Source organism: Apostichopus japonicus, chromosome 11, assembly GCF_037975245.1.
Source record: "Apostichopus japonicus isolate 1M-3 chromosome 11, ASM3797524v1, whole genome shotgun sequence".
NCBI lineage: Eukaryota > Metazoa > Echinodermata > Holothuroidea > Aspidochirotida > Stichopodidae > Apostichopus > Apostichopus japonicus.
Genome location: NC_092571.1, coordinates 24,633,807 through 24,660,553, shown reverse-complemented (window position 1 = coordinate 24,660,553; position 26,747 = coordinate 24,633,807). Strand labels below are relative to the sequence as shown.

At 38.0% G+C, this 26,747-nt stretch overlaps 1 protein-coding gene across 2 annotated transcripts in view; it reads right to left on the bottom strand.

The window, feature by feature from the left end:
* Window positions 1-21,893, bottom strand: part of LOC139976473 (forkhead box protein J3-like) — a 46,134-nt gene extending 24,241 nt beyond the window's left edge. Inside the window, exons 1-2 of one of the 2 annotated variants that reach the window (XM_071985245.1) lie at window positions 21,050-21,893; window positions 9,698-9,772 (exon numbers count right to left, since the gene is read on the bottom strand). In XM_071985245.1, the coding sequence (XP_071841346.1) occupies window positions 9,698-9,772; window positions 21,050-21,412 (438 nt within the window). In that variant the 5' untranslated portion in view covers window positions 21,413-21,893. The remainder of the gene's footprint in view (window positions 1-9,697; window positions 9,773-21,049) is intronic. The other variant, XM_071985244.1, reaches the window with a different exon arrangement.
* Window positions 21,894-26,747: the final 4,854 nt, after the last annotated feature.

Below are 26,747 nucleotides of genomic sequence, written 5' to 3'. Positions count from 1 at the left end.
CTTCCGTAGAGATGTGTATGCCAAACACAGTACGACTGAGAAATTCACAGCTGAATATCAAGAAAAATACCTACAAAGAACTTGTTAAAACGAGGACTAAACTTTATGCTCTACTTGAGAACGTAATCAATGCTAAGAGAAGGCTCATTAATGAACAGTTAAGTGATTCAAGTATCATGTTAGTCCTTTAGAGGTGACATCCGGTCATTGTTTTTCCCCACGACTTTTAATAAACGTTCAACCTATATATCTGACAGGCAGAGATCCAGTCCCTGAATGCAGAAATTTACATGAGTTCTAAGACACAAATCTGATGCATCTCTGAAATAATGTGACATCTGCTAAAGACGCAGGCCTTCTTAAATTACCTGACATCCTGTTCCGAATTTCACATCTGTCTGAGCACTGTCTTACCTCAGATTATAAACTTTGAACTCCACCAGAAACAATGTTGCACATCAGTGGTTCTCAAACTTTTTTAGACGACCGCCCCCACCGACCATCTTAAACTGTCCCAATGCCCCCCTCCCCCTACCCCCTCCCCTCGACCTACCGTTCATAGTCGGCCACTCAGACGAGCAATCAGATTGTCCGAAGATATGCATATAGGAATTAAAAAATAGCCTACATTCCCAACAAGATGATGAATTTTCTCTCAACAATATTTATTTTTTCCCCTGGATGCCTTACTGTGCCCTAAATCGCTGCAGTGATGTGTCATAATCACCACAGGCCCCAAATCAGTGCCAACGCCCCCTACTCCTGTGTACCCTGTAGCGCCCCCCTGAGACTACCCAATGCCCCCTGGGGGCGGCAGTGACCACTTTGAGAACCACTGTTGTACATCATCCTCAAAGTGCTATTTAGTTTCCAAGTTTGTAGGTGTTGGTAGATGAGAAAAGCACATTCAGTAGGCTGGACACAGTTGGTATTATGAGAGGAGTGATCTAAAGTTAGGATATATCCAGATTGATCTAAGTTTCCCTACTCAATGTCATTCTAAACCTTTCCTGGTTTGGATATTTTAACAAGCGACAAAACCTCCCCAAAATCAAAATGGAAACTTATTGGGCTGCGCATGAGATATGACTAAATATTCTCTCTTCTGAAAACACCAAAAAAGGTCCCTGATCACAACAGCTCCGAGCGAATTGGATCGAAAAGAAATCAAACGAACATTCTAGATACTTTTGGCTGGTAGAATGAGAAGGGAGGTCACTGGCCGAAGGGATCAACCTATAGAGGGAGCACAGTGTTAAAAAGTTCCCAGTTCACTCTAGACACGGTACAGTGAGAGTGCTGTGGTTGTGGGGAGACAGGTAAGCGAGGAGCGAAGTAAATCCAACTTTTTCATCAAACAATAAAGTGTGTAGAAATGTACACATAGGTAGCAAGTTTGAGCAGAGTAGAATCTGCTAAATATTGCAACTACGTCACAAACGAGTCAATTCCCATCGACAGCAAAATGCAAATACCACAGAAAAGAAAGTTACTCTGTGAGAAATGTCCAATTCAAACAGTAAACTAAGACAGTCCCCCGATCGTTCCCCCCCCACCCCATTTTACACACTTGCTATGGTGAGTGTTTGATATAAAGTTCTTAGAAGCATAGTGCAACTGATGCACTAAATGTACATGTACATATATATACAAATGATATAACTGAATCGTTTGAATTTCCAACAGGAAATAGTTATCATCCATATACAGGTATTTTATAGTCTGTTTCCTGAAAGAAATTGAGTACTATGGGTTCAGTAAACGGACACAGTGATGAGTGAAACTACTTGTTCCGACTCCTTTTGATAAACTTTCTGGCTTTTAAATTTTCACTTTCACTAAAAAACATATAATTTATTCATTTCTCTTGGGCATTGGATCCGGATCTGATCTTCCGCTCGGGATCAACTTCCTAGTGTGAAAGATCTTGCACTCGAGAAGCTGACCCCAAGATTTTAATCCTCCTTCTGGGGGAAGATCAGAGCCAGGAGCTCGAGATCAAAATATAACAATTGTGAAAGCTTGGTGGATCACGGTGACCCAATGGCGATGACATATGCTGCCTTGTGCACTGTTAATTGCCGAAAGAATAGAGCCCAGCTGATATGTACGAGGGTGCACTGCAAGTAGCTAAATGCATACATGTGAGAACATCCACGACGTGACTTGCTGTGTTCTGCATAACTTCCTGGCTGTTGTTCGCCAAGGGAGGCTTCAAATGTGAGCATACATGAAAAAGTGGAGTGAAAGTTTGGTGGTTTTGGAAACAGACTAGTTTGTAACTACGATTGCAGCCTGATCTAGTTTGAAGGCACTCAAAACGCACATTTGTAACTCGGTGTGTATGTAACAGTGATCATACAGTGTATAAGTGTGTATCTTTTTTAGTAGAGCTACTGTAATACTATATATCCATTATTAGCCTGCAATGGGACAATCTACAGTATTGTACACCTTGCACTATACATATATATATGGTATATGTAAGTACAGCTCTACAACATGCCTAATATCTTTGGGGACTCTTTTTAATTACTGTATGTGGAAAATAAAAAACCCAACTTTTCACCATAATCTTGTCAAAAACCCATCACTCACTATGGCATTATAAGTCACAGTTTGAAAAAGTAATGTACAGTAAACACCAATGTTAAAGATTTGAAGAATTACTTTGTGAAAAGTTATATAAACGTAATAGTTACACTATAACCAGACATGGTTAAAATTTATATTTAGTCGGAAATAATTAATAAATTAATTATGTAATGTGTACAGTAGTAAACCTGTCGGCGTATATGGTACCAAAATCTGAAAACATTAATACAAATATTGACATTCTAGGTAATAATTGACAACTCTGACTGTAGTATACAACTACAGTAGTAGCTGGTGACATGTTAGCTCCACATGTGATGTACATACTGTAATGGTCATGACCATTATAGTACTACTCAACTGTATCAAACTTTACAGAAAAACACAACTATTTCTAACCTTTTCAAAGCAACTTTCTTGAGTTAATTTTCACTTTGGCACACATTGCTTTCTTCATGTTTTTTCTGACAATTAAATCTCATAAAAATTCAGGTCAATTAGCTCGATCAGTCAAGTGTCATTTTTAGGTAATAAATGAAGTAAAATCAAATTTGGCAATTTCCAATGTTTTTACATGACATTTAGATTTAATACTTATTTCAAAGAAGTATCATGGGAACAAGATGTTGAAGAACGAATCACATTTCTTAATAATTCACTGATTAACCTTCCACATTTGATGCAAAGAAGGAAATCTAGATGGGTGGGTACCTGTCTTGCTTCGATGAGATTATAGGCAGGTTTATGAAAATGGCAGACCAAGCAAGATTCAAGGCTCATTTTACTATCACTAAATCATAATACCACCTACCTGATATTTGTCAATTAACTGGCTCAATGCACAGTTATAATTCAAAAAGACCAGTTGAACTTTGACCCCAGGTGAGACAAATGAGCCCACCCTATGTGGGATATATACATCAACAGCATACTGTATATATAATACAGGGGAATACCTCAGCAAGACACTTGTAAGGCTAGCGAAGTTCACAACAGTATCAGGTACTAAAGCAGAGCTGAAAATAACTAAAACACTGTACTGTAGGAGGTTCATTAGATTGTAATGGCATGGAAATGTCATGGCATGGCATGTAATGACATGACATGGCATGCAATGGCATGGAAATGGCATGGTAATAACATCGTAATGACATGGAAACTTTATTTTAAATACAATTTACTCATACCATTACAGTATCACTGTACAGATGCTTGGCTGTTGCTCAGCTATCGATAAAATCACACATTTTTGACTAAGAAAGTTATCACATGTACTACACTAACAACTATTTAAGCAAATATGGTAACATACAGTATATACAGCCTGTGAAGTGCAATGTACTGACTGATTATATCAATTTATACCAGGACTGGAAAACTAGCTTGCCAATGTCCATAAATGTACTAAACATGTAACAAGCACATACAGCAGGTCTAACAGTAACCTTACTAACACCCCTCTTACCTTGGCAGTTCACACATACAGTATCTATGTCAACCCATGTCATACTCCGCTTCAGTCCACACTCAGTAACATGTGCACACTACTAACATAAGGTGACCAGACATCTCCGATCTCCACAGATAGTCCTCCAGTTTCATGTACCGTACCAGATGAAGTGTCCCTGACACAATGTCCACAGATTTTATGTACCGTCCGGCGTCCCAGGAATCACTCAAATTTGTGAAAAAGCCATGATTAAGATCAATTTTGCCTGTTTATCCTTCCGTTCCTAGAAACAGTCTTTGCCATATGAGCTTTGTGTAAAACTACAAAGGTTAAGTTTATGACTCACATATAAAGCATCCCAGATTATTTTATATAATTTCATAGGCTGTATTTCATATGGAAAACATCTTTCTTGAAAATAATAACAAATAAGTCATCCTTCCAAGATTTTTGACAATGGATTTTTATATCTTGGGCAAAAAACTTGCGGGATAGGCTTCTGAAATCTGAATGGTAGATTCGGAAGGGGAAGGACAGTGACCATTGGAAGGGGTCATTGGGGGGCAGTGCCAGAATGATAACCAGTTATTAGGCGAAGGTAGATAGGTGTGCATAGATAGGGGAGACAGGTAAGTGAGGAGTGAAGTAAATGTACAGATTTGGTACTAAACTATAATATCAAGTGGGAAAGGGGCGTGGTTAACATCAACATCACGTGCCGGATTAATTGCAGACATTATTACTACAGTTTCACTATAGCAACCACATCAGCAATGGTTGCCAAGGACAGGTCAAGTGTGTTACCTATACACTGAGCTTCCTATTAATCTGCTCAAGGTTTACAAATACAGTGACTGCCATCGAATGTGCTTTCACAGAATGGATTAGAAATTCTACACCAGGGCTGTATCCTCTGATTGACAATCATATGACAGTGTTCAATTACGAACACAGACCTTTTCTACTCTATATATATAGAGGAGATACAACAATATCATGAACATGGAGACAAACGATTGGCTATGTGAGGACCATTTCTGAAGAGTTAACAGATTTCAAGCTTGAAATGTTAAATATTTCAAATGTAAAATATTTCAAAATGGTATCACATAATTGAAGACAAACGATTCCAAGGCTATGTGAGGACCATTTCTGAAGAGTGAACAGATTTAAAGCTTGAAATTATGTTAAATATTTCAAATGTTAAATATTTCAAATGGTATATCACATACTTGAAGACGAACGATTGGCTATATGTGAGGACCCTTTTCTGAAGAGTGAAAAGATTTCAAGCTTGAAATTATGTTCCATATTTCAAATGTAAAATATTTCAAAATGGTATCACACAATTGAAGATGGTTAGCTACTGTAGATCATAGATGTGAGCCTTTGTGAGGACAGTTTCTGAAGATTGAAAATGCTGAAAGCTTAAAATGTTTAAATTGGATAGATCCATTCCTTCATTGAACAGATTGTCAAGAACCTTCACAGGACACACTCAAATGTAAACTTTAAGAAGAAATTCTATGCACAACTTTATGCCTCAAGTATAGGTTAATATGTTTTCTAAATTCTTTCAATACCAGTGCTATCATTTAAGGTCATTTAAGGTCAAATAAGAACAGCAAAAGTGGTCAACTGGTCCCTCCATTGCACAAGAGAAGATCCATTTTCCTGGGAACCAGCAACTCTATGACCTTTGACAAAGTAGACAAGCCATATAACTTTGATACACTGCTGGCTTCAGTGTCTGGTGACAATTGTAGATACTACAAAACCAACATGGAAACAGTCTCAAACTGAAACTTTGAAACAGTACAGATATATGCCAACAGAAGAAAATCTCTCAAACAGGAACTTCAGCCATTCCCTATACATGTAACAAAATATTGTTAGCATTTTTTTTTATTATCTCCCCCCCCCCTGCCCCCTCCCTCCTTTTGAAGTGAAGTCAACTGATACATTTCTCTGAGGATTCCTGTTCCACAGCCACTAAAATGACACTGTCAAGTACCAACCACTGAACAGATTTTGGTGATGGTGCTTGCACGAGTAGCCTTCTGTACCTGTATATCAATTGTCGGACAATACTGTGTACCTTAGTGATGATTCAGTCAGTAGTAGTAGGTGGATAACTAGGGAACACCCAGGAAATGAGGCCTAAACTATTATCTTCTCATCACAACTATTTTTTGTTGAATCAAGTCTACTGTATGATGGCAGCACACACCCCCACAGTGTTTTATTAACCATTTTAAAGGGGATCTGTCTTTGCATTGTTTCTTTTTACGTGCGACAATATGGTACGAAATGCACTGCGAACACTGAGACAAAGATTGCAAATGGTATAAAGTGGTACTCTTTAAACAGGGACTGGGCTATATTAACACACTTCCAAAAACTCATGCTTCTTGAGCAGTGCTACAGTTTGTATATATGTATTATTAACCTGCATCAGAACGTTTACTGAAGTTCATAAACAGCATTTGGAATCAAGAAATATATATATATACAGTATGTATGCAAACACCATGTACATATTTTAACCTGACTGGAGGGTTGTATTTAATACTGCAGCCTCTGACTGAAATGTAGCCTGTGTTTGAATTGCAGTGATACAAGAAATTACACTGAAGGGCAGTACTTGGACAGGGTTTCTTAGAAGTCTGTTGATTAGAAATAAAACAAACATGATCATTTTTCAAGAGGAAAGCTGAGTGGTTTATTATGTGTAGAAGCACCTGTTGAGAAATTACAAAGTAAAGTGTTTGCAGACAAACCTTCACCAAAATGCAAAATAAATCTAGACTTGATCAGACACACAACACACCTGTAGAAATGGGTTTTAAGCCTTCAGAGATGTCCATATGAATGAACAAGTACCTGGGGAGGGGTGGGGGGGGGGGGGAGAGGACTAAAGCCTACTGACTTGGGGTATTTACGAATGACAATACCTGATCTGTATATTAATGAACACCACGACCCTCCTACTGTACAGCCTGTAGCTTTCAACAATTAGTAGCTTTTTGGGATCATGTCCCATTTGTCGCTGTTTGGTATATTCCACTATTTAGTAGGGGTGTTTTGCATGTGTATAGAATCTAATACAGTCGTTGTTTTTTCGTTTGACGCTTCACATCCCTAATCTACTTTAATTTTAGTGAATTAATATTATTTATGTCATTATTAATCTGTAAGCTATGCAGACCTCTTACCAAATTGTTAAACGCTACGAAGACCTATTATAGAATGGTATAGTCCAAACTTACACAACAGGCTACGGTGAGTGGGACATGATCCGCTTTTTGCACTGTGCTAACGCTGACCCACCACGGGTAAATCAATGCCCTCTTTCTCTCGAATGTATCATTCCAAAGCCTTCATCATGGTTCCAGCTCATTTCAAAATTATTTGTTAGTTTTCATACAAGTACAAGATGGTTCTGGATTTGTTTGAGCCCTCACCTAATTTATGCAGATCAGGTAGATCACATGCAAATATGAGACAGGTAAGGAAATGTGGAGCAAGGGTCTCGGAACCTAAAGAAACTTAGCACTGACACAATTCTTCAGTACATTAGGTAGATAGGGAAAGATGCATTTAGTCGTATGGAGACAGGTAAGAGGTAATAATTGGTCTGGACTCTTTTATCTACAGTAGGTCCAATCAATAATACATTTATTCCACTTCCTTTTAGTAGTGTTTATACCACACAGTGTGCCCGACAAACATACAGTAACAACAGATAATCTTTTAAGGTCTTTTAAGGTGAAGTAATATTTGAGCACCAGATTGGAAAGTTCCAAGTAATTCTCAAAGGGCAAATCCGACCCACACCTACTGTTTAATGATGTACATTGTGTTGGAACTTCCGTTCTGTTTGTTGTGGTTACACATTAAACACTATGACAGTGTGTAGTACTTACTATATAGAAAATGCACACTTTTCCTGACTACTTTCACAGAGCCATCCCTCCGACAAACGTTATTCTGCTGCATTTCGTAAAGAACCGGGGCTGAATGTAAAACTAGTCATTTTTATAGGTAATTATAATCTTTAAGGGAATTTTTTTCTTTCCAAAACAGTTTGATGCAATTTAAGCAATCCAACGTTTTCTCTTTAACCAAGATATTACTTTGTGAGTGCAACTGAAACGATGCAACCATATTTTAATATTTTAGGATTTTTGTTTCACAAGTTTCAGAACAATTTTGTGACAACTTTATTAATAGTGCAATTGGTGTATGAAAGTGAACTGCTTGTCCCACAGGCAACCGTTACCGTTACAGCTTAGACTGTCTGACGATACCGTTAACCAAACAATATCTGATCCTAAAGATTTTAAACTTAAGAATTTGTAGACATGTGACTCTAATTTATACTGGTATTTAAGGGAAAGTATCTTTTATAGTCAAACATTCAGTGCTTCATTCCTTGAAATTATGGTTACCTGGCCTACTTTCTATAGTAATCCAATCATGCATAATACATTTTGTGGATAAAATGTAAACAGCAGTGCACGGTACCTCCACCTCACTCTAATTTCCTTACAATATTCTGCAGCCCGGGCAAATTTGTGAGGCTTGGTTAATTAGAACTCATGGATCATTTGGGTGTGGAGGGAGATGGTGGGAAGGGGGGGTGGTTGTTGTTCTATACCGCTTATATACTTTAGATGGGTTTTTATTTTTTTAACCTATAAAGTCTTTTCTTGTTTCACTTTAAGATTGAGTTTTCCTACAGAATTATGATCATTCCCAAAAGTACCTGACATGAATACTTTATACCAGCAGCACACCTGTAAAAGTGTTGTAACGATGTCATCGCTGGAGCCGTGCATTTTTCCCACAGACTCAACCCAAGTGCGGGGTGTTACTGGTAACATTGACTCAGGACGTGACCCATTACAACTCTGTGTCTCTCACACAGGCTATTAACTGCACCCTTTTGCAAAGTACCATTCAAAGGGTTTAATAACTGCTCAAGATTTTTATTTTAACAGGGATACTTTTGTCTCAATGTTATATTCTAACCTATTTTAAAATTCAAGGGACACCAAGCCAATTTGCCCCATATTCAGTACATTTGGTGTGTGTGATTATATCATGCAAAGTCTCTTGAAATTTTTCAAAAAGCTCTTTTCCTTTCCAAGATATACACAATTGAAGTTTTCATAAATCTAGGAAACTCATTAAATATGTGCAAACACTCATCAAAATTTCTTATTTTAGCCCTTTACAAGTTAATCCCTAATTACAAGCCCACATATATCATTTGAATAATGTGATGTTCCTCTTTTCAAAGAAGACAAAATATTTCAAAAACTTGCCTTAGGCCTCAAACCTGTGTTCATTATCCTTGAAAAGAATGTTTGTAAAAACAAAGGAATAACATAACAGAAAATTAGGCAGTCAATTCCTTTACATCATCAATGTGCATCATCATGCTTATTCATAAATAAAGCTAGAATTAAGAAAAGACTTGTAAAATGGTCAATCTTTTGATGGATTTTGATGGGAGTTGCAGCTATTTACATGATTTCTAATGCCTACAGTATTAGAGTGATTAGGAAATGTCGTTAACAGTTGTATGTAGACCTTTAAAGGATAATCAGGTATTACCATGAACTAAATGAAACAAATTAAACTAACCTTTCCAGGGTCATCTTTAGGTCTTGGTACCTTCTTGAAACACTTATTAAGGGAAAGGTTATGTCTTATTGAGTTCTGAAAAGAAAGAAAGAAAATAAAAGCAAATTAAGATTCAAAGGTTTTCTCAAGCATTAACAGGTTTGAATAAACTAAGAGCCACACACTTCAGTCACATGCATCTCTGTATGATACAGTAATGTATGATCCATAGGTACTCAAATGTTATACAAACTACGGGGTACAGCCGAAAATTCTCTTAGCCTATTTTCCTTTTCATGCAATTTAAGCATCAATTCTGATGGATGGGTGGGGGGAGGGGGTGTCTGGTGGGTCACGACTCAGTACTCATGGATGATTCTGGTTGATGGGCCTAAAAGTGTGCAAACCGCTGCTCTATGTATGCCAATAACAGCTCAACGTTTTCTTACACTATACACAGTACCTTACTCTCTAGCTAGCCACACAAAGTGAGTGCCCAGTAGTAGGGGTACAGTATGATAAGCAACAATACTATGCCTTGTACACCCATTATCAAAGAAAGAAAAAAGTTATGAACCCATGAAAGATGGTTGCAGACTTAGTTCCCTGATTAAACAGAAAGAATTTTTTTTTTAATAACCTAGGTTTGTCAATCTACGATGTAGGTTCCAACTAGTACGTTTAATTATGGATCCTTCAATATTTTTTCACCAATCCTAACACTTTCAGGGTTTGGATCTTTAAGAGAGACAAGCTTACCAGTCTCCTCACAACCACAGCACTCTCAATCTACCTTACCCACAGTTAACTGATAACCTTCATTAACAATGTACGAGCTCTGTGATATCTTTTTCATTCTACCACACCCAAGGTGCATAGAAGTTCAAGTATTTCTACTTTACACAGGGAACATGAATGTGACTCACAAGTGGGTCAGTGGGGGCGCATTGCTAAAACATTACTAACTTTTGTAAGCTACAGTAGGTTTCACTGGAGTGCATAAATTGAGTCTGAGACAGATAAGAGGAGTATTTGCAAGCAATAATTGGTTCCATACATAAAGTAGTTCCACAATCAACTGATGACTAAATCAAAGCAGACCTTGATGCTAAAGGCATTTTTAGCATTTTTTCTTCCTATTTTCTGCATAGAAAATAGCAATATTTTTTTATAAAGATACACAGGACTGTGGCTAACAAAGCTTGTAAATGCAAGCCGTTTTCTGTGTTCTAAAAATACCGTACACCTTCCTGGATCTTCTTTCTCTTGGTGCAGGTGTGTTCAATTCTTAACCCTGGCTGGCAAATACTTCACATAACCGGTATTATATTCTTATATTATTTCAACACAAAACAACGATTTGAAACCCTAAAAACTAGTTAACAACACTTATTTTTGCTATCAATGGATTCTCAAGTCATTCATGCACATGTAACTGTACTTGGGGAGTGCCAGTTAGTGGTATAAAAAGTACACAAAAAAGTGTCCCATTGATAGAACGGTACCGTAGTCTTTGGTTTGTACCAGCCAGGTCAAATCAAAGCACTAGATATTTGAAAAATATTTGTACAAATACTTGCAATCCCTTTTCTGTGGTTCAAAGAGCTATACAACTACTTATATACTTCATTAAGTCTCAAAATACTTCCACTCCAATGGATTTACCCATATCGTTGAAAAAATATCGTAGCCAAAATAAACCGCAACATTTCATCAAATATATCACAAAGACAATGTAACACATTTTTTTTTTTTTTTTACAGTGAATGAAGTCAAAGTACTATTGAAAGGGTCACGAGACTGTCAGACTGCGTAAAAATCATTAATATGAGAACATGCCTTAAAGGAATATACATAAATAAATATATATATATATATTCCAGTCCCATGCAAAAGTAATACATACAGTTACTGTATCTTCAAGAGATAAATGTTCCACACTATAAGTTGAAAACAACATCTCAATGTCTTGTTTTTTGCCCGACTTTCGATATCGTTGAGTGACTGAGTGTTACTCATTTTGACTGGCTAAACCAGGGGTGGGCAACCTTTTTGGATAAATGGGCCAGATATAAGGAGTGAAAAATTGACTGGGCCGCACCTAACCAACGACCTACTGTTGATTTTAAACCTTCAAGCAATAGGTGTGTGTACTTAATCTGTATTCACAAAAACATAATGTCAATACAGTGCAGTTGATAATTAATGGGGATAATGGGCCTACCTGACAGCATTAGTGCCGATAAATTCTAAGCAGCTAGCTCGTTTTTTTTGTGATGATGTAAAATAGATTGATTTGTTTCCTTTTTCTTGAGACATCTCACAGGCCCCAAAAAAATCACTGACGGGCCGCATGTGGCCTGTGGGCCGTTGGTTGCCCACCCCTGGGCTAAACACTTGACTCTCACAGGGAGTGGGATCTCAGTGGGTGGCTTGTGATGTCATCTTGGTATCTGAGCACTTCAAAAAGCTTAACTTTCCTACTACAATCTTCTTGATTTGTTCTTGAAAAGTGATACATTTGGAATGCTTGCTATATTAGCTGCTCATGTTCTCTATTATTTAAAAGTCCATCATGCCACACACAAACTTTCTTTCAGAAAAATCATTTTCATCTGTGAATATTAAGTGCATTAGACAGGGAAAACAAACATGTTTTTCAGCACAATTGCCAAAATGTCGTTGCCAGCTGCATTCACCAAATATCTCCAAATTTGAAATGAAAAAAAAATGATATCTTTTCCATACCAACTGATATATGAGAATACTGTTGAAAAAGTTTTGACCTAAAAGTTGCAGAAACTTTGCGCAGCAATTTTGCTGATTATTTATCAACTTTTTCAGCTACCAGAATATCTCTTTAAAGTTATCATGAAGACTTCAGCTGTATTCTTAACTTTGATCAGTGCTTCTCAACTGAAGTGACATTTGGAAACTATGTTAGTTCAATCTGTTTGATTGCCTTAATGCCCTACAATAACTGCTACACAAAATAGCCCAAATGACCTTAACAGAGTTTCCTAGATACCGTTGGTCTGTGCATCGCCAAGCTAAGTTTTCACCGGCTTCATGCCTGGTTGTGTTTCGGATGCAATGTCTCTCACGACTTTTCAAAAGTAGCATTTAGTGTAACACCTTAACAAAATCTGTTACTTTCCACAACTTATCAACTACTAGTACCAGACACTGGTGCCTTGTTCACATTTGACTACGCAAGGGAGATCCGAGTACTGCGAGGACAATCAACTTTGTACCCAGGGACAATCTGGCGTAGTCAAGATCAGACCCAGCAATCATGTTCTACCTTTCGGGGGAAGATCCTAACACTGCAAGGACAATCAAGAATTCAGGGGGGATAACACAAAACTTAATCTCAACTAATCTATCTTTTGGTCAGGTTTTAAAGTTCTGAAAGGAAGTCAAAGATGACTTTTTCTATCTTTTTTTTGTTACTTTTTTTTTTGTTACTTTTTTTTTGTTACTTTTTTTTGTTACTTTTTTTTGTTACTTTTTTTTGTTACTTTTTTTTTTTTTTTTTTTAATGTTAAGACTATGGGGGGATAACACAAAACCAAATCTCAACTAATCTATATTTTGGTCAAGTTTAAAAGTCGTGAAGGAAAGTCAATTTTTTGTTTTAACTTCTTTTTTTTTTTTTTGTAAGTGGTTAAAGTTCCATTATGCATTCCATGATAAACATGAACTAACTGTTTCCTAATGCTACAATTATTTTTGGTCAATAGTGTGTAGTAAATATTAATCACACAATCATGACAATCTACTTTTCCTCAAATTTTGGGCCCATTCGCAGAGATGCCCAAACAAATTCAAAACAAAACATGGTGTCCGATATTTATTGTTTTGGTCGAGATACAAACCTTAATTGGACGTGTATATATTCGCAGGCAGATGTACTGATCTCTCCTTTCATAACTGAGCATTCTAAGCTATCTGCTTGGCTAAGTATTCAACCATGTATATCACCATTACATAATTTATTTTTATCCACACCAAATACAAAACACACGTCCCGACAGATCCATCTCATGTACCTACAATCACGCTCTCGCAGAACCAGAGTTATTTATCTCGTTATTACAGTACATCTCTCCTCCCGCAGTAAATCACAAATCTATGTATTACCGTCAGATGAGCTTTCGGCGAGGGGCACCATCCTTGATTATAAACAAGGACAAATGGTGTTCAGTTTGAAAACATACATGAGCATGCAATGACAGTTGATTGAACTGAAAACAATGTCGGAAGACTATTAGCATAATTGCCCATTAGCTTTCATAATCTCTGGAAATAAAACTGTCAGTCTAATGTGGATGCTATTTAAACTTGCGCTAATTATAAACCATGACAATGCCAGGCTAGTGAGTAATAAAGGCAGAGGAGGAACAATGGTAGGAATCTTCAGGCGAAGCTCAGATGAATAACTGAGGGAGAGAGAGGGTATAACTGTATGTTTTAACAGTCATTTGCATACTTTCATATTTACTGTCATCCCAAATGACATCCAATCAACACCCATTCTCACTCAATCCCAATCCACTTCCTCCACCCACCAACAACAAAATCAGTTGATTGATAGGATTATTTTCCACAACCAATATTTCCAGGGAGTTCCAGAGGGTCCTCCTTCAACAACTATGAAGGTCAAGTGAGAAGTTGAACAAAATATTAAATGTTGTTATGAAATTGCTCTATGGGTAGCCAAACAAAGAAGATAAAATACTTTGCATAAAGGAAGGTGGCCATTTTGGTTTTTGTAGTGAAAGTAAGAAAAAATCTATATAATTGTAATCCCTAAAATGTAACTAGTTTCATGAATCAGCAAAACTCTGAACAATTTACCAGAACAGATTAACAAATTTAAATTTCAAATTGTACTAGTTGTTTACATCAAGTTCAGATTGTATTGTAAAATAAATACCCCAAATACTGTAGGGAAAATGAAAAATTGGTATTATTCTCCATCACTTCAGAGATACTGAAATACAGTAATGTTCAACAAAAACAAAGTGGTGGGCCTCTGATCAACTCACCCCCCCCCCCAAAGGGGAATTTTACTACCTCAAAGCTGGTGTTCTGGTCACAACACTTACACATCTCTCCTACAGTGTATAAAGTGGTCATTTCTTGGTTATTTTGCTACATTCTTTCAGATAACCAAATTTGCTCTTTGAAAAAACAAGACTTTAACACCTGGTTGTCCCAGGGAACTTGCCCTGACTTTGGGTACCTTAGTGCTCACTGGTTTTGTTCCAATCAGTGTTGTTACACAATTTTTAATGACTCACCCCTTGCTGATTGGCTCAATTGTTCTATAAACCAACCTACTGAAGATTGTCAAGGCAATTGTCAGTGAGGCAAAAACTACTGAAGGTTGGTTTAATTAATACTATAGCAGAGGTAAGTGTTGGATACATTCATCATTCTATTGTGCTGCTGTAATCAACAGTACTTACTGTACTGTAATCCTGGGACCACTGAATATTTAGTTTTTAGATTCAATACCGAATACTGAAGTTGCACGTACAGTATATATCTTTTGTAAAAACCTAACACAAATATATACTGGACAGTGATTTTAACTGTTGGCTGTCTACCATAACTTTCGACTTCAATACCATCAAACAATACCGTTTGGTTATAAAAACATTGACGAAAATTACTTGTCTCCTATACATGTATACACACGCTCAGACTTGACAACAATTGGTATTAGATATTTGCACTGCGCCCCATGCTGACTAATCTCGAGTCACACACCCATTTTTCTTCCGAATGTTCCATTCTGAAGCTTACCAATGTGATTCCAACGGAGCTATGTCATCTTCTTGAATCCTTTTCGCTTTACGTTGTTTTACGGATTTTGTAAAAAATACAGTAAGCATTCTGAATTCGCAAGCACTAGCAGAAGTATCGATCCTTTTGAAATTTTTCCATTTCCTTGATGAAGAATTATTCTACATGTATGAGGTCTGTATTATAACATAACAGAGAGTAAGCCATGTTTGGATACACTGGTTACAACTGTCTCATTTCCAGTTTCAAATTCCCATATATATATATATATGGGTTAATGTCTAGCAATATTACTTTACTATGTCCATAGAAGTCCACAGACTGGTAGTATACGGTCTATCTACAGATCTACAGTCAGCGTAGGCAACAATGTTACATTTCCAAAGCCCACATAATAATAATCTCATTAATCCTCAATATAATTTAAACTAGAAATCTCATCAGGCATAAGTTGTTGAAACCCTCCAGGACTTAACCCACATGTGATAAATTAAATGTGACTTCTGCAATCATGTGACCAGCTACTGTATGAACTTATTAATGTAAGTTACAACATGGAATCTGAGCATGTGGGCAGCCAAAGTATGGCGATTTGGCAGTATGGATGAATCATGCAGTCACGTTCAGACTGTATGAAGATACTGTTGCTACAGATCATGCTGGATCTTCCAAAACTTACTGTGCTGCAGAGAAACTTTTCATTTCTGCTTGGACGACCAAGATTTGCTTCACCGGTCATCCGGTTAAAGACTAACTGTTTTACATCAAATTTAGACAGCATTGTAACCAACAACCCCACCTTCCCCCTCCCTCTTCCCTCTCCCCCCACAAAAATTAATTGGTATCACCCTCCACCACTTTTCACATAATATTCCAATTCCAAATTGGCATATTGTTGCACATATTCTGTTGGTGACAATTGCATGATTATACCTTTCAGAATTTTGCTGTAGGAGAGGAACAGAATACTTTCGGTTAATTTATAGCAAAAAAACATGTTTATCAGGATTATCCCAAAGTCGCAGAAATTTTGACTCCAACATATTGTAGCGATATGTGAGTCACTCACCCGAGCCTATAAAATAGCCCCACATAATGTAATACAGTGGGTAGGAGTGAAGTTCACTTGGTAAGTATTGTCAAGTTCTCAAGAACATATGACACTGTACCTGATGGCACTATATATACATACAAATTTACGACTTCCCTTACCGGTTTCAAACCACTGGACATACAATTCAGCGTCCATAGCCTAGTGGTTAGGGTGTCCGCATATAAAGCGGGAGGCCCGGGTTGGAATCCTGGTGGAAGCTACTGTATAGTTTTTTCACTGTTCTGGATTTTCCAACTCATTACAATTTCAATTATATTCATTTGCCTTGGTCGTTTACCTCCATTTCACTAACAAAAGTCCGTTCAAAGTATCTCTTTCGAGATCCGGAATTAGGAATCATGAATGACTTCGAGTTGGTTAGAATCATGTTTGATCTCTAGTGTAAGGCAAATATGTCACCAAAAACAGAACTAGTATTGTTTCGAAACTTCGATATAGGTGACAAACGCCTTCAGTGGAATTACAACCTTCCTTCATGTTTCGAACCCCTGGACATACAATCAGCGTCCATAGCCTAGTGGTTTGGGTGTCCGCATATAAAACGAGAGGCCCGGGTTCGAATCCCGGTGGAGGCTGGAAGTTTTTCACTGTTCTGGATTATAATATATAATAATTATATTATAATTATAAGATATATATATACTGGTAACAAACTTACCTGCCTCCACACAAGTAAAGTAAGTACCTTCTTCCAAGTTCCATACATATAATACTCCTTTTCTTTAAAGGTGTTTGCTAAACCACAACATAACTTGACAGAACATACAAATAACATTCAAGCAGTGACCTACTTACAGAGCTACTGATCAACATGACTCTCTCTTACACTTATGTTCATGCTCTAATTTCAAAAGCTAATCTGAAAGCCTGTAGCCAGACAATTTCTGACTGGTTATAGACACAAATGGTTGTAAACGTATTGACTTTACACGTCGTCTGTCGGGATATTCATTCATCACTGAACAATTTTTGGGGGAGACCAGACATTTACAATATCTTCAGTGTACAAACCATGTGTGTCACGGGTAAGCCAATTACTGTATGGTGTGTTAATTTGGCATGCGGCACAGGTGTTTGGCTGCCTAGGAAGAATACAGTAGCATGTGTGATTCGCTACGTGGTATATACATGAGAATACTTGAATAGGTTGGTACCTGTAGATTTGTTGACAAGATATAACTGAGCCATCACACTGTAAATGTCCAATGTTCTTTAACTTACATATTAGACGGTATTACCAACAGCTTGTAGCGTTTAACATGGTATTTGAGACTGACACAATTATGCAAATTTAATATCTGTTTCGATAGCTTTTCAAATTACCAAACAGACTGTAAACAAGGGCTGGTAGTGGTTGCTTTGGCCTTGTTTTACATTTTGCTCTTTCTTTTACAATTTAGCTAAAACAGAAAGTACAGTAGGGATTGCTCTATTGATGCATACATACGTACAATGTGACATTGAACAACCACTTACTGTAGCATTGAATGAAATTATATAGGCCAAAGAGATATTAAGTTTGATTAATCCATATAAATGATAACATAATTTTCAAACCCTTTGGTGAAAACCCACTCACTGGTGATATACTTATATTTTTACATCAAATTAAGCAGACTGCAGGCAACATCTCTACATGTCAAAGTGTCATCCACAATGGTCAGATAGCTATCCCAAAAAGAGAGAGTTACAAAAGCTAAAAGGAATTTTTTAGTGGCAGTCTATTGGGTATATATGCAAAAAAATCCATGATTTTTCCATCGCCACAGTCCTACAGTAGTTTGGGAATTTTTTCATCCTAGGATTCAGGAGAAGTGAATATTTGAACCTCCCGGCAACTTGATCTAATATATTTTGAACAGTGGAGAACGATGAGCGCTGTAAAGTCATCGCGGCACTTCCGTTTCGGGGGGCTGCAGGGAGTAGGGACAATTGAGATGGAAATTTCCTGGGGAAGTTAAGAATGATATGGCTGAAAGGACTGGATCCCATTTTTCACTATACAATTCCTTTGACAACATTTGAACACAGCACTGTAGAATTATCTAGATATCTTATATGTATACTATAGAATGAAATCCTGAAACGTTTTGGTATAATATCTGGAAGTATTGAATTATTCCCTGGGTAGGTTAAAGGTCATCCACCATTGCCCCCAATTTTTAGCATCCTAAAATTTCACATGAGAGAATTCCTGGAGATTTTAACCCTGCAAATTATCCCAAGGTACAGAAGACGGTTCAGCAGAGAATTACTGTAGTTTACTAGAGTTGCTTACCCATTAGATCCAATGGTCAGTGACAAAATGTAGGGGGGAGGGGGTAAAGCACAAGGCAACCAATACAATTTTAATGGGGCATATGGTCAGTAGCACAGCAAGATAGCAAGTTGACAGAGAGTACAAGTTTAAATTTCACCTTTAAGAGGCATCAGGACTACACTGAACATTCTATTTTACTTTGTTGATAACATAGAAATGCTTTACTCCCATGTACAACTTTTGCAAAGTTCAAAAGTTGACAACACTGCCTTCATTTGCTTCAGAGAAGAGCTGTCTGTAAGTTGGCTTGCTAGGTTTGGAACAAATAATAGGTATCCCTGCAAACAAATGTTAGTGATGTAAAAACAAGAATTTGCTTGATGGTACCTACATTCATTGAAAGACTGGCTTGATCAACTTGTGTAACAACAACAAAGAGACCACAAGGTTCTTACAAAGTTGTGAACATCATGGGTAAGAATACACCACAATTACCAGAGAGGTACTTATAAGTGTCTTGTAATTTGTTAGCATTGTAGACATATATCTAACAAGTTCAAATCAGTATAAAATCTCTTTAAACACATGTATCTAGGCATCTGAGGTGATGCCTAGAATCAAGAAGCTAAACAGACAGCAGCTACTGTCACAACTGCATACTGCACTTGGTCTGAGGCACCAACTTCAAATGTAACAGCACGAAGGAACTTAAATTACAAATCAACTAAGGCCTCATATTCATTTTGGCTAAGACCAAGATGAGACAATGCCTAGCCCAACTTGGCCAGTTTCCTAGGCCAAAAATACTTATTACTAGGCCTACTGTAGGAAACTGGCCAATCAATTGATAAACACATTATGAAGCTTATGTACTGTACATAGCGTGTCTCTAGACATGGGCCTACTGTACTACTGAAGAACTTGGTATAGGTCACAATCAAAAGATGCACAGGCAAAATATGCAATATGTACAGTATGAGACTTTAAAACAGAAAGTTTACTTTGCCCAAAGATGATGCCACTTATTATCATGTATAAATACTGACTTTGAGAATAGCATACTATGAAAGCACTTAAAACCCTGGTTGGCTGTGTTACTGAAAGTTAAAATTTGGTGAACATTATAGGGGCTAGTTGTCACATGTTATAACCCCTTCATTTCTGAAGAAAGACACTCAAAAGAGCATTGGTCATGAATCCAAATAGCTAAATCACCAAATCGGCAGACTTTAAGCTCAGTCTCTTAACATTAATTAGTATGATGGTACAGTATGTCTAACATTAGGCCAAACAGAAAACTGTAAAGTTCTAAAAGTGTGGATGGCCAATATGTAGAGAAATGATCACTTACCACTTTTAAGGAAGCCTAACATTGATTACTATGATGGCATACATTAAATTTGCATTATTAAGAGTATTAATGATCTTTTGAAGGATTGTAATGATGATGGTTTGCTAATTTTGCTCAGTCTTTTAGAATTAGACCAAGTTCTATCCTTTAGCTATTGATTTCATTGATGGTTTGAACAGTTTCCTTCAAAATTAGAAAGCATTATACCTGGGAATGTCAGGAGTCAAGCTTCTTGAAGCAAGGAAATATTTCCCCAACTTTGTGCATGTTTGGAAGTTAAATACATAGCCTAGGCCTACCCTAGGCCTAATTCAGTTAAAATCCATCAAATAATCCCTCAAATCATACAAAATTGAAGTTCCTAGTTTCACCACGGCAACTCTGGCTGCTTTTGTGGGATTGAAGAAGTTATAACAATTTGACTTATGAACACAGCAACTAGTATCTACCAATGCAGAACAGGAAACATGCAAAGAAACCTTACACACCATACTCCATAGTATGTTGTTAGGCTAGTTTATGGTATTGTCCATGCTTCTCAGGAAAATAGCTTTGGCCGATAATCATGCCCAGACTAACCTATATAGGGGCCACTTGTAGCCTGTACTGAGGCTGTGTCACTGTAGGCTAGACCCAGGGTCTAGGTTTGCTCTCAATATAATTGCTAACTTAGTACTAACGTTATGCATAGCCTAGGGGCTAGGTCTAAATCAAGTGCTAAACATAGGTATGTATTAAGATGTAGCCTATGCTATGTTAAGATACTTTGTACTGTTGCTTGGCACCGTTGTCGTGACTGTTGACACTGGAAAAAAGGCGATTAATAGTACTCACCTTCCACCCGATACCATTTTCTTTGTAAAAGGGAAAATTATCACAAATCCAGTTATATATTTCACTTAATGTCATTTGTTTTTTCTCAGAACTATTTATTGCAAAAGTGATAAGGTTAGCATAGCTATATGGTGGTTTGCCGTCCCTGTGCTGTTGACCGCTTTCGTCCCAAGTCGCTGTCGTATCGAGGGGTGAACTAGGTGATTTTCGCATAGGAATTGTTCCTTTTGATGGATCTAAAGCACTCCCATTTCCTTGTCCGTTTTTACCAGGCTGCCCATTCGCCAAAACACCCCCTCGGGCATTTAATTTGGGTAACCAGTCCATAGAAGTCAGACTGCTTCCTAAGTCTGTCTCCGCCATTTTGGATTTTTCTGGTAATTTGCTGATGAATGAATACCTAATCACAACCAGCTCGACAGTGAATGCGGAATGATACAGATTAATTTATGTTGGAGTTGAAATCCATGACAACTCGAAGAACTTCAAATAGTCCCTTAAGACGATAGATTAAGTCACTAGAAAACGAACAATGTCCCAGTTCCAAGTACATCAAACGATTGTATCGTGAAAAGAGGTTCTCTTTTAATGGCGGAAGCAATATCCGGTAGACTTGTTTGCTACTTCACTAGATATTGTACATATGCACGTACTATGATGTGTAAAGAAGGCCTAGCTAGCTGGATAGCTTGCCATGGCAGCAGCCTCGAGTTACGTCATATGGCGCTCATTGTAAATAATGTCTTGTGCAGGGGCCCAGATGCACAGCTATTCTCAAGTGGATCATCGGCCCAAATGTAGTTGCATTGTTGATTTCAGAGCTACCCATATCGTAACGGAATCCTCTGGATCAAATGGTTCAGCGAAAAAAAGAGTGAAGATGGGTTTTAAAGGAAGAGATCGAAAGTCACCATTGCAGAAACGTGTGCTATGTGTGTGTTTATGTATGTCTGTGATACGATATGTGTGTGTGTGCTTAGAGGAGGCCTGGAGGGGAGGGGGGTGAGGAGGGGAGTTTTACAAAGTCGGAATTCGAGACGAAGTAGCAAAGAAAATTAACCGTTTATCCGTCAAATTGAACAGGTTAACCATACTTTTAACGAGATACGGAGGGTTTTTGCCTTTTTTACCAGTAGGGCGGCAGACAGTTAGTTTTCTCTTACATTTTGATCCGCATTTTGTAAAATTGTGGGGAAATATCAAAGAAATGCATTGGTTCATAACTTCACCCAGGATTCATGTCCCTATAAGAAGCAAAATAACAGGGCACACAATAAATTTGTAATCCTAATTGACCGGCCCACCCCTTCATGTAGCCTATGTTTTAAAAGTAACTTCGATACCTGTCATGATATAGCGGTTGGAAGAATGACATAAGAAGGACTCTGTTGTATATTGGAAAGAAAAACATTAAAGGCGGTTTACAGAACCAAAGATTCGCGCATAGGAACTAAAAAAGCAGTGAGTCCTACCCGAATCAATTTTGGCGGGAGTAGAGGATACGCTCTCATTGGAACTGATCATACGTGATTTTATAACGAAGTTTGAGCACGTTCTTGTATAGGCCTATTAGAGAATATTCATAGCTGAACGGTTCAGGCTTATAAATTGAGTTAAGTTCTCAGTCTTTTACGAACTTGTGTCAATACCCTCAGTTATCATCTTCTGATTTCTATAAAAGTGGCGGGGTAAATATTGTATAAGGCAAGAGTAATTACTAGCCGAGCACTTTTTATCCGAAAATGCATGGCCTGTATTGCTTTTCCATAAATTCAGAATCTTTCAAAATAGACCATTTTGCCTGCCAGTCACAAACATAGCCTCCTTTTCCAAGTCTCGCCCCACCCTCACCAACCCAGTCAAGTAATCCACTGCTACCGGACTATGGATGTCGCTCGTCCGTCATCATCACGGCATGCTAATAGTTTGGTCATGGGACGGATCTATGGTACCGGTACTGAATGTAGAAAGCGCCCTCTATTTAATATGGTATTGACAGAGCCGTCTAAATATACGGCTTTGGGTGTTGAATGTAGAAAACGCCCTCTATTTGTCCTTAATTTTGGCTTGGCCGCAGTTTCCAAGTCGATACTTGGACAATGTCAAAACCTTTCACTGCTTAAAATTGCAGTTTAAGTTTAAGTAATTCCTAAACTGACAAATAACACTCAGTATTTATCGAACATCATCTAGTGCAAGCGATTAATTTTTTCTTTTCCCCATTAGTCGTGGGATGAACCGACAAACAATAACATTTTGAGGATGTCCTAAAAAATCTAACATCAGCGTACATGCCGTTTAATCGAGAGTATTAACTAAAGCAGACCCCTCCCCCATCTGAATGGGCAAAAAAAAAAAACGATGTGGCTTGAGGGCTTTAACCAGCAGAAAGTTTTGTAGATGCTGCGGTGATCAATGGAACATGAGACTATCTAGTATCTTCAACTGTCTATTTTAGGCATATATATCTCTATGAGGAACGCACTTATCTTTTATCCCCGAAACTTGAACGAAATTTCCTATTGAATGAGTTTTTCCCAAAATTTCCACTACCCTATATATATTCGACTTACATTGTTTGTCAAAATTTCGAATTTTTATATAAAATGATCTTACTTTTTGCCCAAAGATCGATTACTTTATCTCATAATATCAAATCTCCTCAAATTTCCACTTTGCTAAAAGTTGCAATTGTTTCTAAGTATTTTGACTGTCATATATATATATCGAAATATCGACGTTGTATTTCGATGTCTGGATATGTATACTATCGACATTTCCAAATATTTGTTCTTTACTTAATTAAGGCATTTCAAAAGGTAATTTCCACAAATCCGTTAACATTGCCATTGTTTCAGTATTAAAACTTTTGACTTTACCGTACGGAAGTTATGAGGTACATGAAGCGGACAAATTGAGCAAGTGCATCGTATAATCTGATATCTAAAAGAGATCCAGCCGAATGACTACTGATAAGTACATCCCTAGTTGCAAAAGTGAGGAGAAGCGCCTCCCTTTTTCGAAATTAAGTTGGGGGGGAGGGGGAGTGGGGGTTGGCCGATCCTGTATCCCCGTGTTCCCCACAAAATTATAGTTGCTTCACCTAACCCGCATGTATATATTATGGTGGTTGGCTTTTGTAATTGAGTTACACTAAACCGTCATTTGCCTGATAACTAACAAGTGGCTGCGTTATTGAGATCCTTTCTTGGTGTGGGGTTGGGGAGCCTGGGCGGTAGGGAGTTGGAGTGTGGGGCTGGGACTGGAGACTTGCAACTAAAACGTTTCGTATAACATCTCAAATAGATATTTTTTAATTATTAAAAGTAGCTATATATTGACATTTATGAGATCCAGTGGCGTAGGAAGGTACTTTTGAGTGAGGGGGGGGGGCTGAAGACTGATGGCTGGCCTGGGGGAGGGGTCTAAGGAGAGGGGGTGTCCCCTTCCCCTTTGGATTTTTTTTTTGCATTTCCAGGTGGCCTCAGATGCAATTTGGTGCTCCAAATGAATTTGTTTTCTCATTTGGAAATGAAAAAGGGGTTTTCTGACTTGCGAAGCGGGGGGGGGGGAGGGCGGAATGATACTTCCGCCCCCATATTTTTCACTGGGGGCTGGCGCCCCCAGCCCCCCGGTTCCTACGCCCTTGATGAGATCAACAAACTGGAGCAAATTTAGAGAAGAAAACAACTTACTAGTATGATCAGTGTTTAGCATGTGATACGTGACGAATTGATTTCTTTTATAAAAGTAATAAAATATTGTGGAGGAGAACACGGTATGCACCAAACCACAGACAGTATGTCAACTGTGCGGTAAACAAGTTAATGTACTGATCAAAACAGCGAAGAATACATTTTGGAATGAAATGTTTTAAATTTGAGAGAATACCAGTTCCCTAGCTTAGCAACCTTAGTGGAAATCGGTGTCTTTTCCAAGTTGATCTCGAATCAATAATGACACCAAAAATGTTTATAATCTACCTTGTGAATGCAAATGTTATGTTGTATCACTTTTTACTATACTTTTGTTACTAAAAAATAATGTTATAAGTTTTGCCCACATTAAGTGACAATTTGTTAGCAGAAACTCAATCATGATAAGCTTGTAATTCACAACACATTGTGTCCTCTATCCTTTTCAAGTCTTTCCCCGTCAAAAAAAATTGTTTGTACCATTAGCAAAGATAACATTAAAACTTACATTTGAGACATGACATATTCATTTACGTAAATAATAAAAAGTAATGGACCTAGAATAGAACCTTAGGGTACACCACAAATAATATTCTGAGAGTCAGAATAAGTACTATTAAAAGATGCAAATTGTTTCATGTTATAGAGGTATATAATATAACTACTGATCCACTTTCAGCCATTGCCTCTAATACCAAAAATGGCAAAAACGGTATTCCGACGAAGCAGTGACCCAGATCTGTATGGATCAACACTTTATTAGTATCAGTCTTTAAAACGAAGTTATGAAGTGTTTTACTTATGGTGAATGTAGTTGACACAAATGGGAGGGGGGGGGGCAAGGGCGGCGGAAGCACTTTTAATCTGGGGGGGCACCGACATCAAAGGGCACTTTGCAGAAATTCGATTGGACTGATGCAGCCTTATATATAGTACCCTTTATTACTCTTATTGTATTATCTTATTTGCGTATAAACATCACTCCATCCACGCCCCCCCCCCCCTCCCCCTCAAGGAAAATATGTATACTAGCACTGCAATATCCAATGTGCAAATTGGGAAACAAGGAACAAGTTTTCTTTTGAGACAAAATGAGGTGAAATCATGCTAGTTGCTAATGTAGGAATCTTCCGAATTAGAGTTTATTTCTTGTCAATATCTTAACATATTTTTTCCATTCGAAATAGCTTTGAGTTTGACCCACGGAAATTCATTAAAAGTCACCGGCGTAGCCAGGATTTGCAAAGTTGTATGCACGACTATCTGAGCGGAGCGCCACCATCGGTTGGCGCGGAGCGTACAAGAAAATTTTTGGTTTTACAAACCCCTCAGATGGCTGGAAACGGCCCTTCCCGAGTGTTCATTCTGGTTCCCTGGCCTCTTGCAAACTTGAGACTCCTCAATTTTTATGTAGAAAAAGGGCACATTTTTAACCTGAGGAAAAGTGGGGGGGGGGGCACGTGCCCCCTGTGCCCCCCGGTTCCGCCGCCCTTGGGGGGGGTAGGGCCGGACACATTGATCTATACTGGGTGGTTGTCCCCTCCCTGTTCCCCAGCTAGACTGCACTGGTCCGATGACTGCCATGGTTTGTGACGACAACAGAATCAAGGAAGGACCCAAAACTCAAACTTGACGACACTATTGCCACATTAACCACATTTCGAGTCACATTCCGCCGACAATCTGATTTGGCCATGCACGGTACACATGAAGAAATTCAATCGAGAAAAAACAGGACCGCTCGCGTAAATCAAAACTGATATAGGACTTTACTGCCCATCACGATGGGCCAGAAGTTGCAAAGTCTTTGTTTCAGAGATTACTAGGATTATGTGAACTGCATGAGTGATTTGCAGTTCTTCGCTCAGATCAATGAGTCCACTTTATGAAATAGGTAGGGAAAGGAGAAAGAAAGAGGAAACGGAAAACTTGGTAGGGGTAAAGTGTTTATCGAATTACCGGTATTTTGGACGTCATTGCTGGGGTGACTTGCAATTCAATTG